Here is a 15,580-nt window from a genome sequence, read left to right on the forward strand (position 1 = left end):
TTTATTGCCAGCCCCTAGTTGCCCTTGAGAAAGTGGTGGTGAGCTGCCTTCTTGAACTGCTGCAGTCCACCAGCTATGGGTTGACCCATAATGCTGTTAGGGAGGGAATTGCAGAATTTTGACACAACCACAGTGAAGGAACGGCGATATATTTCCAAATCAGGATTGTGAGTGACTTGGAAGGGAACTTGAAGGTGGTGGTGTTCCCGTGTATCTGCTGCCTGTGTCCTTCTAGATGGAAGTGGTTGTGTGTTTGTAAGGTGCTGTCTGAGGATCTTTGGTGGATTTCTGCAGTGCATCCTGTAGATGGTACACACTGCTGCTACTGAGTGCTGGTGGTGGAGGGAGTCGATGCTTGTGGATGCAGTGCCAATCAAGTGGGCTTCTTTGTCCTGGATGGTGTCAAGCTTCTTGAGTGTTGTTGGAGCTGCAGTCATCCAGGCAAGTGGGAAGTATTCCATCACACTCCTGTCTTGTGCCTTGTAGATGGTGAACAGGCTTTGGGATGAGGTGAGCTAATACCCGCAGTATTCCTAGCCTCTGACCTGCTCCTGTAGCCACCATATTTATATGGTAAGTCCTGCTGAGTTTCTGGTCAATGATAACCCCCAGGATGCTGTTACTGGGGGATTCAATGATGGTAACACTGTTGAATGTCAAGAGCTGGTGGTTATATTGTCACTAATTGGTGATAGTCATAGCCTGGCATTTGTGTGACATGAATTTTCCTTGCCATTTGTCAGCCCAAGCCTGGATATTGTCCAGAACTTGTTGCATTTGAACATGGACTTCTTCAGTGATGACGAGTTTTGAACAGTACTGAATATTATGCAATCATGAGCAAACATCCCCACTTTGGACCTTATGATGGAGGGAAGGTCATTAATGAAGCAGCTGAAGATGGTTGGGCCTAGGACACTACCTTGAGGAACTCCTGCAGAGATATCCTGGAACTGAGATGACTAATTTCCAACAACCACTGCAGAGATATCCTGGAACTGAGATGACTGACCTCCAACAACCACAACCATCTTCCTCTGTGTCAGGTATGACTCAAACTAAGAGAGTTTTCTCCCTGAATCTCATCGATTGCAGTTTTGCTAGTGGTCCTTGATGCCACACTCAGTCGAATGTAGCCTTGATGTCAAGGGCTGTCACTCTCACCCCACCTCTGGAATTCAGCTCTTTCGTCCATGTTTGAACCAAGGCTGTAATGAGGTCAGGAGCTGAGTGGCCCTGGCGACACCCAAACACTGCATCACTGAGCAGGTGCTGCTTGATAGCACTAATGATGGCACCTTCCATTACTTTACTGATGATCGAGAGTAGACTGATGGGGTGGTAACTGTCCGGGTTGGATTTGTCCTGCTTTTTATGCACAGGATATACTTGGGCAATTTTCCATATTGTCGGATAGATGCCAGTGTTGTAACTGTGCTGATACAACGTGGCTAGGGGAGCAGCAAGTTCTGGAGCATAAGTCTTCAGTGCTATTGCTGGAATGTTGTCAGGGCCTGTAGCTTTTGCAGTATCCAGTGTCTTCAACCTTTTCTTGATATCACATGGAGTGAAGCGAATTAGCTGAAGATTGGTATCTGTAATGCTGGAGACCACTGGAGGAGGCCGAGATGCATCATCCACTTGACACTTCTGGCTGAAGATTGCTGCAAAGGCTTCAGCCTTATCTTTTGCACTGATGTGCTGGGCTCATCCATCATTGAGGACGGGGATATTTGTGGAGACTTCTCTTCCACCGAGTTGTTTAATCGTCGACCACCATTTGCGACTGGATGTAGCAGGACTGCAAAGTTTATATCTGGTCCATTGGTTGTGGGATCACACAGCTCTGTCTACCCTTGCTGTTTATGCTGTTTGGCATGCACATAGTCTTGTTTGGTGGCTTCACCAGGTGACACATCATCTTCAGAATGCCAGGTGCGGCTTCTGGCATGCCCTCCTGCACTCTTCATTGAACCAGGGTTGATCCCCTGGCTTGATGGTAATGGTTGAGTGGGGGATATGCCAGTCTATGAGGTTACAGATTGTCCTGAAGTCCAATTCTGCTGCTGTTGATAGCCCACAGTGCCTCACAGATGTCCAATCTTGAGTTGCTGGATCTGTTCCAAGTCTGTCCCATTTAGCACAGCGATAGTGCCACATGACACAATGGAGGTTATTCTCAATGTCAATGTGGGTCTTCATCTCCACAGTACTATGCAGTGGTCGCTCTTACCGATACTGTCATGGACATATGTATCTGCACCTGGCAGATTGGTAAGGATGAGGTCAAGTATGTTTTTGCATCTTATTCGCTCCCTCACACCTGCTGCAGACCCAGTCTAGCAAATATGTCCTTCAAGACCCAAGCAGCTTGATCAGTAGTACTGCTGCCAAGCCACTCTTTGCGGTGGAAATTGAAATCCCCCACCCAGATTCTGTGCCCTTGCCATCCTCAGTGCCTCCTTCACGTGTTGTTCAACATGGAGGAGTACCGATTCATCAGCTTACGGAGGGCAGTCGGTGGTAATCAGCAGGAGGTTTCCTTGCCCATGTTTAACCTGAAGCCATGAGACTTCATGAGGACTGGAATCAATGTTGAGGACTCCTAGGGCAACTCCCTCCCAACTGTATATCATTGTGTCACATCCTCTGTTCAGTCTGTCCTGCCAGTGGGATAGGACGTATCCAGAGATGTGTTGGTGGTATCTGGGACATTACCTGTAAGGTATGATTCTGTGAGTATCACTATGAAGGGCTGTTCCTTGATTAGTCTGTGAGACAGCTCTCTCAATTTTGGCACTAGTCAGATGTTAATAAGGAGGACTTTGCAGGGTCAACAGGGCTGTTTCTGCCGTTGTCTTTTCCAGTGCCTAGGCTGATGACAGGTGATCTGTCCTGTTTCATTTCTTTCAGACTTTGTAGCAACTGGTAGAACTGAATTGTTTGCTAGGCCATTTCAGATGGTAACTGAGAGTCAACCAGATTGCTGTGGGTCTGCAGCCACACGTAAACCAGACCAGTTGAAGATAGCAGATTTTCTTCCCTGAAAGATATTAGTGAACCAGATAGGTTTTACTAGATGGGTGTTTGTTGTACATACATTAATTATTTGTTTCATAAACAGAGAAACCCAAAACCTTCTGAATATTAACATATAAAAGCCATTCACACCTAAAGCATGTGAACTTACATGCCACTCAAACTCAATGTGAAATTCTCTCATTATGATCAGTCTTGCCCAGAGGATCTCCTACAATGAAATTACTAAGTTGTTTCATTACTCAAAACAAAGCCTAAAATAACCTGTTTAGATCCACAATGTAATGTTCTAATGAAGTGTTGTGAATGTATTCCACAAACTCAAGCAACTGTTACTATTTTGATTTGTTTCATTTATATTATTTCAAAGAATGACAGGTGATTAATATTTTTAAAGGCCTGAGCATGTAGGTGCTTTATCGGAGTCAGGAGAAGCTACTTCGAATGCCATTGTCTCAGGCTAAGGGATTGGCCTGTTAGAATTGAGAAAAGGAGAAATTTTGCCTTTCAAAGCATGTGAATCTTTGTAATTTATACTTTACATGACTTTAGATACTCAGTTTCTTCTCAAGATACAATCAGCAGACTTTTCAACACTCAGGATCAAGGGACGTGGTACAGACCAAGGAAATACAGTTTAAATAGATCCTACATCTTGTGTTCTTATCAAAGCTTCTATTTGGCTATGAATACCTTTACATTATATTTTTCTTTCCTTATAGCAACAGTCTAACATTTAAATTGAACCAGTTGCCCTGACTCCCAAAGAATATTTGGCTATTGGATGAACATAATTTGATGTCCAATCAGAGTTTTACCGAATGAACTTAAGTTAATAACACAGAAAAAATGTGAATTTTGTATATTGAAACAGAAAATGTATCAAGTATATAAAAAGAGAACCTGAAAATTCAAAACGGGAAGAGACAGGTTAATGACTGCAAAAAGCAGCAGCAATGTGACTTGACCTGGGGAGGAATTTTTTTTATGCTTTATACCGAAATCTCCCAGTTAAATGGCAGGCATAGGCCGTTACCCGAATCCGCCAGTCAGTTGCTTGAGCAATACTCGTTGCTGTCACAAGCTAAACATGTATTTTAAAAACAAGCAGCACAATCCAATGGTTCCCATTTGAATCTGGGAATTCTCCGTGTGAGCTTCAAGGTATGTCTTCAACTAGTTTCAATAAAGCATCTGATCCATTATTCCCTTCCTGGCATAATCCCCCTTATCGGGATCCCAAGCGTCCAGAATTCCCCTTTTGAATCTCCGTTGCTGGTTACACAAGAATTCCAAATACTTGGGATCTGACAACACGGACTTTATTGTACTTGTCTGTTTACAAAAATCAGACTGTAATAACTTGGAATGTGCTACTTATGCTATTTGCTTCTCATTTTAAAATCACACTTTTAACTGTAAAATGTTACCTCAGCTTCAGTGTTTGTTGGCAATTTGTTTGGTCTAATGACAACACAAGGGCAATAAATATATCATCCAGAAGCAATTAGTAGTTATTGTGTAAAATTATTGTGCTGTTTGCATTCATTTGGATATACTGGTAAATTGATTAGCTTTCGTCATCAACAAGGCTGTAATGTAAGGGAAGGGCTCAAATGATGAAATTTAATTGATACCACCAAAACCTTAAATCCATTTTATAAAAATGTATTCATGGAGTGTGCGAACAGCCAGCATTTATGATCCCTGATGGCACTTGGGAAGATGAGGGTGGCCCATCAATATGAGAATGCCATCAGCCCACCAAAGTAAAGAAAAGCCTGTTTGGGATTACAGACAACTGTTGTTTCCACAATGAACCAATGGAACTGTACCATAGGAGCTGATGCATTCAAAATAATAACAAAATATCAAACCTGCTAGAACTAATTTTACTGAGCAATGAGAAGTAGCAAATGGTGCAATATGATGCTCACAACAAGATTCTTACGTAGTGTTCAGTTCACTAATTTCACCAAAGCAATAGTTACAAGTTGGCTTCATTGACCCCAGCATAGAATGGGTTTTAAAAGAAATCTAATTTTCATTGTCCCCTTTCCTAGGCACATTGCAAGCAACTTGGCAATGCTGTTCTTTCATGTTTGCCGAGCTTTGCTGAAGCCTGAAAAGATGTTTCAAGGTCTTCCAAGAAGCCAGAGATTACTTTGTCAGGTCATTTCTCAGGTGCTATTAGTACTGAAACATTCTTCAGACAATATGAAAATTCTCTCTACTTCACAAGAAGCTTCCTTGTCAGATGACACTTAGGACTGTTCACCACTGTCTACCACATCCACCGCTCAATTTTGGCAAAATTAAGTCTACCAAAGTTGCACACTTTATCTTCTTTGGGTCATTTTTTTTGCAGGATTATTATGTTAAATATGTGATATATTACCACTTTCAAATAAGTTACATACATGTTCCCTAGCTACCACATACATGACCTCATTATGGAAACATTTAATTAAATGACCTCTGCTGGTAATGTGTATGTGACAAGAAGTGAGTAGAGGACTAGTTTTGATGTGACACTGAAGAAACAAATAACCTTGGTAAAGTCTCTTTTGGCACTATGTATCAATAGGAGATGCTTCTTTGAATAAACATGGACATTCAGAGGAAACCTGATTTATCTGACATGGGATTTTACTTAAAATTCCAGAATTTGAGTTAATAAATATTAGATGGCATGCTTTGCAGCCAGTAAAACAAAAAGTAGATTGCCCTTCCCATACTACACCCTTTACACCCCACCTTGCTAATTTATCCTGCACTTTCCTTTCCAAGCTAAAGTGCCATTGCATAAAAGAAACATTAATTTCCAATACAACCTAGTCAGATAAAGATGAAAACGGGAAGTGTTCGATCAGTTGTCAAATAATATTTTGCAACAGAGGAATTTTTGGGATACATTTTCACGAGCATTTTGAATAACTTCTGAAGTGTTATGCATTTAACTTTTAATGAATCTTAAATTGCACAATGAAAATGTTCGCTCTGCTCCTTGACAACTTACAGGAAATGCATAGTATCCAACAAGTTACTATAACCAAGATGATTTAATACAATATAAATACAAAACATGGGTAAAATAACTTAATCACAATATGTTACAATTAAAGTCAAATAAGAAACACACTGGACAGTGGGATCTTCCTAGTAAAGCATGGTATCAAACCAATGCAGATAGATGTCAAATAGACAATTGTAATATTCACAGTCGTGTTAACTTTTCAAACAAAAAATGTCTATGCTAAAGGCTGCATTTTTATTGCACTACAGGTGGTTTATAAGCAGACATATATATGCAGATGTAGTAGGAACTGCAGATGCTGGAGAATCTGAGATAACAAGGTGTAGAGCTGGATGAACACAGCAGGCCAAGCAGCATCAGAGGAGCAGGAAGGCTGACGTTTTGGACCAAGACCCTTCTTCAGAAAATCCTTCAGAAAATTTTCTGAAGAAGGGTCTAGGCCCGAAACGATAAGCCTTCCTGCTCCTCTGATGCTGCTTGGCCTGCAGTGTTCATCTAGCTCTACACCTTGTTATCTCATATATATGCAGATGTATGTGCAGCCAAACATGAAATTTTTGTACATTTTGAACTCAGCTTTCGAAAACTGTACCAACGTAACATTTAATGTCAAAATCTGCCTAAATTAAAGGAAGAATATTTCTTCTTGTACTTGGTTCATAAATAACACTAATATGTGGAGCTAAAATCTCTGCAAAATGTTTTCCTAAGCTTATAACAATTTAGTTTTATCTGTTCATTTTTTATTTCAGATATTTCTGAATATAGTAATTCAGAAAAGGGTTGGATAGCCTGCAACTTTCTGAAAAATCCAGTGCCCATTAAGACTGATGAATGACATAGTGGAAATGGCAAAGTTAGATTAAACAAAACTTGTACTGTTCTTGTCTCCTTCTCATGCCCCAATGACATCAAGGCAAATCAACACCAATAAAAAGAATTACTTCATGAGAAAATATAAAGGTGAAAAAATAGACACACAGGTCTGCAAACACATCTCCCATTTTTCCATATGTATCCATAGAGCGGTTGATGACTTCAGCAGGGATTCCTGACAGAAGCAGGGCAGCAGTCAGTACTGTAGTCTTTACCTTCTTCTCACTCTATGAAGGAGCAGATTCATAGTTAGCAAGATTTTCTCCCAAATGAAATATCTCATATTCCTGCAATCCTTCAAGTTTGGAGTGATAAATGTGTGCAGTTGTTTTTGGCACTTCCACTGACACACTTACATATATCAGAGCAAATGATAGCATTAACCGCTAATGTAGATTGCTTCATTCAGTGTCATTATTAATCTTCAACATCACATGTTGTCTGCAGACCAAACAACAATGCAGTGAGAAGTTCACTCATGCGAAAGTCATGTAGACATAGGAATAGTAAACAGCTGTTTTAAAGAAAAACTGTTTATACTCTAGAGCTCAGCAAGTAACAGTCAAAGCAAAAACTAGAACCGAATGATCAAAATTATTTACTGACATACTGGATTGTGGTTGTGGATTATGGGTAATTCCTCTAGTCACCACTTCTAATGTAATTTTAATTTTTTTCTCCTCCCACCCAATCAGAAAGGCAGCTGCTGTTTTTGGCTATAGTAAAGAGAAAAAAAAAAATCAAGGTGCAGCTATATTTCCCAATAAATAATGATCTTTTAACCAAATGTATCCTTATTATATGGAAATTAATCTCCATATTCACACTTTGAAAGTGTTTTTTGTGATATGTTTTTGATAAGTTTGGCTAAAACTTGTTAAAGAAACAAAACGATTATTACAAGTAATTTTTCAAGAACCATAGAAGATCTAAGAATTCTTTGATTAATTGCAGAGTATTAACTTCTAACTAGTTTAAAGAGGATACAGACAAATAGACAACTGATAACGAAGCTGATTTTGAGGGAAAGGTTAGATCATATCCCTTTCTGTCACAAGATTTATTTTGCAACAAATTGAAATTTTTAAACCAATCTGAAATCCAATGAAAATTTGCAGCTTATTCTCCATGATGTTTAATTTGCTTGTTTATTTTCTTCTCTCAAGAAATTAAATCACCAGAAAGAACATAAACAGTGCAAATTGTTGAATGCTAACTGAAAGAAATGGGTTCAGAAACCTAAAAATCATTTTCATTATGTATAGGAGTCGTTTCTGAAGATGTAACTCCACTAACTTCGCATCACATATAATTGCAGAACACTTAAGAGATTTAAATCATACCTTTGGAAAGTACTTTGATAAGCCCATATATGCAAGTTGAAGTGTAAGAAATGGAGCAAAAATGGCCTGCAAAATATTGACAGGAAAAAATCCATTAAAACAAAAAACATTAATGATATTAAAAAACAAAAAAGCTGACTTTGGGGTTATATTGGCCAGTTCTTTCAAAGGCCAAGTATGTGTGAATGGGCTGGAGATCATCTTTGGTTAACTAAGATTCCATTATTTCTATGGAGTGTAATTGGCACCATAACTATAAAAAATATGAAATATTTCTTACCTGCTGTTCAGTGGAATATTTAAGCAAGACTTATGATAACTGTACAATTATTGTCGTACTTGCACAATTATTCCAGATTTGTACTGTCACTGACTACATTTAGTATATTACAAATGCCTCCAAAAACACTTCTTAAGGAGCTACCACAATGACAGAAGAGAGAAAACTAATTATATGTGCTTAGTGACTCAATCTTTGATATTAATAAGAACATCAACTGCTTATTTTTTAACTTCAATCTGCAGATTATCTGATATGTGACTTACTAATGTTGGCAACTTTACAGTTGAAAGTTCTGCAATCTAAACATGTATAGGAATACAAGGGTAGTCAGGTCTTGATCACAGATGCTGTGCAACGCAGAGTGGCAAGGAGAAATGTTCCATAGATTCAATGTCTCAGTAATTGTTTATTGATACATGAACCAAAGCAAGTTTGCATTAAATCTTTGAGAATATCTACCAACCATTCTGACCATAAGTATTCTAACCACGTGACCTGGACAATTGAGTAACTACAATAGCACAAATTGCAAATGGCGGAAATATGAAACAAAAAACCGACACGAAACACACAAAAAACTCAGCAGATCTGACAATATCTGGAGGGAAAACAGAGTTAACGCTTTGAGTCCACAGACCCTTCTTCAGAACTGACTAATTGAGTAACTGCACTACTTTAATTTCCCTATAGCAGTGGGAAGATCATAAATATTTGATACTATGCAATTTTCATACTAAAAGTGAAAAGTGACAATTTTAGATTCTAAAGACATATTTGCAAAGAATCAATCCATGTAAAAATTTTCACACCTTTAATCAAATATGAAGTAGTATCTAAACAACAAATAGAAAACACAATTAAGCATTTCACAGTGGGGTCAGCCACATGTTAAATTCTGTTGACAAGAGAAGAGTGTAAATCCATCATTTACAGATACCATGTATCCAGAAATTTTCTCAAACAGGATTAACTGCAGGATTTCAATTGGCCTCAGGATTTAAAAAGGCAAATGAGATTAGCAGCTAAACATTACAACTGTACTCCAGCTCAGATTGCAGCTTCTCAAATTATGAGAGATGATCTAGAAATCATTTCCTAAACATTTCTACAATTGAATATTATAATTGTTTTAAAACGTCAATATTTCCACAATCTGCAAGGGTGAAAATGTTGCAGGACTCCAAGTCAATTTAAAAATATGTCAATATGTTGGTACGTAAAAGCACTTCTCCAGGCATTAAAACATACATGGAACCACTTGACTAGCTTTAATCTGCACCATTGCCATCTCTCTCCCATACAGTTAATTTTCCATTCACTGGTTTTATGATAGAATCAATCCATTGCTTACTTTGTCTTCCTCTTTCCATATTTATTTGTAATTTATAAGTCTTATACAAATAGAGCATGTTTGCACTTTATGAAATCCTTTCTTTCTTTAATCAATATTTCTGAAAAATCATTTTTTGAAAAAACATTTGCTGCTTTTTACATGTAAATATTCTTGGAAGAAGGACTTTATTGAAATACTTTTTCCCAGTATATTAAGATGATAACAATTAGAAAATTGATGAAATGTTTTCAGTGAGCACCTACAACACTTTTTTTCACAGAACAGGTTGGTGAATAAGAACCATTAGCCTCCTCTGGCACAAATGAGAGGTTAAATAACCCATGCCACATTTATGATTTATTTCTAACAGAAGATGTATGGTGGGGAACATTTGGTTTGTACATTTTGTTTCGTAAGGAAACCAGTCCTGTGCTGTTTCATGCATAATATACTATTTAATTGCTAAGGTGAAACTATATCCTTTAAAGCAATTAAGTCTACACTCCATTAATTAAATATTGAATAAGTACATGCAAAAGTGGAGCCTTGTAGGTTTTTAAGCTGTAAATGTTAATGCCAGATATGCAGTTGGAGCTTGATTTTGCTTTCAACATTTTTCAAAAGTTTCTAAATTATAAAATGACAGTAATAAGTCACAATTCAACTAATTTGAAATTTACAGCAAAGAACAACCAGAAATGAAAAGTATAAAAGTAAAACTATAAAAATTAGGTAGTCAGCAATACCCAATTTTCAAAATGAATAGGGGGGTTCTGCTATAACGCATGTTCTGGCAACACGAATTGACTATAATGCAACTGACGAATAGGGAACGTTATTTCTAAAATGTGAACTTGTGTTGGTGATAACGCAGTTCCAACGAGTAGGCAGGAGCCCTCTGCAAATGATACCTACAGTGTACTTGTACAATGCTGTGAGTCCGAGAGTCCCAGAGAAATTGTCCCTGTCAGCCTTCACTAAAACTGAAAAGAAAGAAACCAGCAAGTCTGTTATCAGGAAAAGTAGGATGTAGGGGAGAGTGAAAAACAGAATATCTAACTTACCTTGAAAGGAAACACAGAGGCACAGGACTTGGGTACAAGATGAGGCTCCAGCAGCCTATTTAAGTAATTAGTCCGATCATGGTTGACTTATGTTTTAACCTGATTTTCCCATCTTTGTTCCATATCCCTCAATATCCTTGTGGTGTGGTGACAAGATCGCTGAAGGAGTCTGAGTTGCTATTGCAACATACACATGTATATGTCACAGTCCAGAACTACAGTTCTTCGAGAAGGTGACCAAACAGGTGGATGAGGGTAAAGCGGTTGATGTGGTGTATATGGATTTCAGTAAAGCATTTGATAAGGTTCCCCATGGTAGGCTATTGCAGAAAATACGGAGGCATGGGATCAAGGGTGATTTAGCGGTTTGGATCAGAAATTGGCTAGCTGTAAGACGACAGGGTGGTGGTTGATGGGAAATGTTCATCCTGGAGTTTAGTTACTAGTGGGGTACCTCAAGGATCTGTTTTGGGGCCACTGCTGTTTGTCATTTTTATAAATGACCTGGATGAGGGCGTAGAAGGATGGGCTAGTAAATTTGCGGATGACACCAAAGTCAGTGGAGTTGTGGATAGTGCGGAAGGATGTTGCAGGTTACAGAGGGACATAGATAAGCTGCAGAGCTGGGCTGAGAGGTGGCAATTGGAGTTTAATGCGGAAAAGTGTGAGGCGATTCACTTTGGAAGGAGTAACAGGAATACAGAGTACTGGGCTAATGGTAAGATTCTTGGTAGTGTGGATGAGCAGAGAGATCTCGGTGTCCATATGCATAGATCACTGAAAGTTGCCACCCAGGTTGATAGCATTGTTAAGAAGGCGTACGGTGTGTTAGGTTTTATTGGTAGAGGGATTGAGTTTTGGAGCCATGAGGTCATGTTGCAGCTGTACAAAACTCTGGTGCGGCTGCACTTGGAGTATTGCGTACAGTTCTGGTCACCGCATTATAGGAAGGATGTGGAAGCATTGGAAAGGGTGTAGAGGAGATTTACCAGGATGTTGCCTGGTATGGAGGGAAGGTCTTATGAGGAAGGGCTGAGGGACTTGAGGCTGTTTTCGTTAGAGAGAAGAAGGTTAAGAGGTGACTTAATAGAGACATACAAGATGATCAGAGGATTAGATAGGGTGGACAGTGGGAGCCTTTTTCCTCAGATGGTGATGGCTAGCACGAGGGGACATAGCTTTAAATTGAGGGGTGACAGATATAGGACAGATGTCAGAGGTAGGTTCTTTACTCAGAGTAGTAAGGGCGTGGAATGGTCTGCCTGCAAAAGTAGTAGACTCGCCAACTTTAGGGGCATTTAAATGGTCATTGGATAAACATATGGATGATAATGGAATAGTTTAGGTTAGATGGGCTTCAGATTGGTTTCACAGGTCGGCGCAACATCGAGGGCCGAAGGGCCTGTACTGCGCTGTAATGTTCTATGTTCTACAGATAGTGGTAAAGTCTCCAATGTTCTTTCAGTCACACGGTTGACCAGGAATCTCTCCTAATCTTATAGTCTGCTACTGGCAGTGTTGAAAGAATTTGCCAATTGATACGCACCTTCCCCAGCCATCAAGTTGTGAGGCAGGACTTGAACCTAGACCTTCTTGCTTACAAAGGCTTACACCTTTCGTAACCTCAGGATGTTGCAAAGAGCTTGACAGCCACTGAAGTATTTTTGAATTGCAGTCATTGTAGAAAATATAGCAGCTAACTTTCACACAACACTCTCCCACAAGCAACATGATAATGACCAGTCAATCTGTCATTGCGTTGCTGACTAAGAGATAAGTATTGACCTGAACAACTCGGTAACTGTCCTGCACTTTTTGGAAATAGTGACGACAGTTGTGTCAATCCAAGAAGGAGATGCGATGCTGCTGTCACAGTCGGACCAACCTGTCTGAATAGCTGTTGACAGTAGTGCTATCCTTTGTGTTACGTTTTTTTAGTGATATGCTCCTAACCCCACTTTTCCCATAGGCCCAGTTATTTATATCGCGCAATTTTCTTTAACACGATGTTGCACTGAAACGCAACTATTGTGTTATAGCATAGCCCCCTGTATCAAAGAATTGAAAACAATTTTCAATTTTTTTGCCTGTTGTCCTATAAGAAACATTAAAATACAAAATGCAGAAAACGATTAAATAGTTAAGCCTTGTAAATTCAAAAAAGGCACCAGAAAGTTATGGAAACTGAAAACTTCCAGCAAAAGCCAAGTTCTCCTGAGGTATGTCCTAAAAAAATACATTGTATGATACTCAATACACTACTCACTGCAGCTTGCAATTATATTTACCAGCAACCTGTCTGCAGGCTGTGTCCACAACTGTAGATGGCACCAAGTTGGGAGGCACAGTAAACAGCATAGATGTAGGAGAAAATTACATGGGGGCACGGATAGAATAAACAAGTAGGCAAAACTCTAACAGATAAAGTTCAACATGAAGCGGGTTAGGTCTTACATTTGACCCAAGACAGACAATTTTCTAGGAATGTGGAGCAATAAAGACATACAGTATGGACTTCCACGTACATAATTCATTAAAAGCTAATGAACAGGCACAATCCAAAATGGACTGGAAAATCTGTCTTCAATCCAAGGGGGCCGGAATACAAAGATGAGGAAAATATGCTTTGCGTAGAGCATGGGTCAACAAATTCAAGTCTGTATTCCATTCTGGGACCATTCCTCTTGTAGGATATACTGGTTTTGGAAGCAGTAGGATACATTCACACAAGAATGATTGTGGGGTTAAAGGATTCAATTGTGATGACAGACTGCATCACCAAGTATAGGTGGTGAGAGGTCACCTAATCACAGCATATAAAAATAAGAAAAAGAAAAATACCATTTATTGTCCAGGAACCAACTAAAAAATATTTACTTCACCATTTCTTACAAAATTTGGTACATTTTTTCCCACAGAAGATGAGCAGAACCCCTTTGAGTTACTAAGCAACAATGCAGGAGAGCTGTAAACGTCTACCAAAAATATACTCATGTATATGAAAAACTTCTGTCCTCATAATGCACAAATATTTTATACCAGCAACAAGCTGTGATACTCACCAAGTATTTGCATATAAAGACTCGAACCATTAAGGCTAGCAGAGCACTCCCTACTAATCGGAAAACACGGAACGTACCAAACTCTTCAGCTCCACCTCCATTTTCATGATCGGACTTCTCACTCATCAGCTGATTTCTAAGTTTCATTGCTTCATCAAATCTTGATATATACTGCTCAATACCACGACGTGGAGCACGCTGGGCCTGCTCTATTGGTACATCAGATTTGCCCAAGTGCCGACTTCCTTGCCCTAAACTATTGTCAGCCTCATTAATTTTGCTAAGCGAGTCTCTTGTGTCTACAGAATATGGTTGTTGAAGCTCTTTTGCATTAGTGTAATGAATGGATGCCACTGAGCCATCAGCAGTTTCATTTGTGATTCCTGGGGTTCTTTTGGGAAGGCTAGAATTTTGCAGCGACTCTGTTTTCTCCAGTTCAAATGGTGGAAGAGAATCTGTTCGGTTCTCCTCTTCTGAAATAGAAGGAAAAATGAGGGCGATTATATTTGTCTTTCCTATTAACTGCATTCAAAATTTATAGAAACATTCATCTGGGCCTTTTTCAAGTCAGCAGGACATTCCTGAATTCTTTACAGTGATGTTCACCATTATTGGAAGTTCAGGTAAATTTCTTCTTCGACAATGCCCAATTTCATGTCTGATTAGACACTGTGCAAGTAAAAAGTGTGTAATTTCTTGTATCATGTACCTTAACGCTAACCTAAGAAAAACACTCCACACTGCATTTGTTTTATTTAGGGACCTGGTGGGTTACCAGAGATTTTCATATCAGCCTAGGACGGATTCTATCAGATATCCCCAGTTAAGTGAGGAATATGCTAACTTAATTAACCGCTCGCTGCTAGAAAAAGTTAACTTATAACAACTACCACACTATTTCTGAAGGCTATTTCCGATGTGAAGGTATTGTAAGCACTAGCAAAAACAGTGTTGGCATTCATCCGTATTTGATCACATATTTGTTTCATCTGGTTAGGGATCAAGTCAAAACAACAATACAATGGTTGCCACATCTATCAGGGACTCACTAACACTACGTCTGCTCTCCTGTATCCCACAATTAAAACAATAAAGCAGAAGTGCAAGTGGTTCAGGTATTCCTGATGCATTCGCAACTGCTTTATACTACCATTGTCACTCTAACTTTGTCTGTATGTTTTGAAAAGTACAAATCATTAACCACCAATCTAGGTCTAAATAAGTTCACAAGAATGTATCAACCACCGCCTTCAGATTGCATTATAATGGTTTCTCTGGAACTGCAGTGGAATCAGTCATAATTGGTAGGGATTCAAGAATCAACATTCTGAAGTTATGCTTCAATAAGAGAAAAATATGCAAAACATTCCTCTCAGATAGTTAAACCTGTATTGGAAACCTGCAAATAAGTTGGCTCAAACTAAACATTTGAACCACAATGTTTCCAATGGGAGAACCTGGCTAAGACACAATTTTCAATGCTGTTTCACAAGCTGAGGTGGTCAAGAATTAAAGAATAATGTGAAATAAACATCCAAGTTAG

General features: G+C 39.0%; 2 protein-coding genes across 7 annotated transcripts in view; both read right to left on the reverse strand.

The window, feature by feature from the left end:
- The window catches only part of ddx46 (DEAD (Asp-Glu-Ala-Asp) box polypeptide 46), a 223,793-nt gene that overhangs the window by 206,191 nt on the left and 2,022 nt on the right, over positions 1 to 15,580 (reverse strand). The gene's annotated exons all lie outside the window — the stretch shown is intronic.
- camlg (calcium modulating ligand) overlaps positions 5,974 to 15,580 on the reverse strand; it is a 26,317-nt gene continuing 16,710 nt past the window's right edge. For both annotated transcript variants that reach the window (XM_020526753.2, XM_020526751.2), the window contains exons 2-4: positions 14,038 to 14,510; positions 8,296 to 8,361; positions 5,974 to 7,179 (exon numbers count right to left, since the gene is read on the reverse strand). In XM_020526753.2, coding sequence (XP_020382342.1) covers positions 6,988 to 7,179; positions 8,296 to 8,361; positions 14,038 to 14,510 — 731 coding nt within the window. In that variant the 3' untranslated portion in view covers positions 5,974 to 6,987. The remainder of the gene's footprint in view (positions 7,180 to 8,295; positions 8,362 to 14,037; positions 14,511 to 15,580) is intronic.

Source organism: Rhincodon typus, chromosome 12, assembly GCF_021869965.1.
Source record: "Rhincodon typus isolate 14 chromosome 12, sRhiTyp1.1, whole genome shotgun sequence".
NCBI classification, from domain to species: Eukaryota; Metazoa; Chordata; class Chondrichthyes; order Orectolobiformes; family Rhincodontidae; genus Rhincodon; species Rhincodon typus.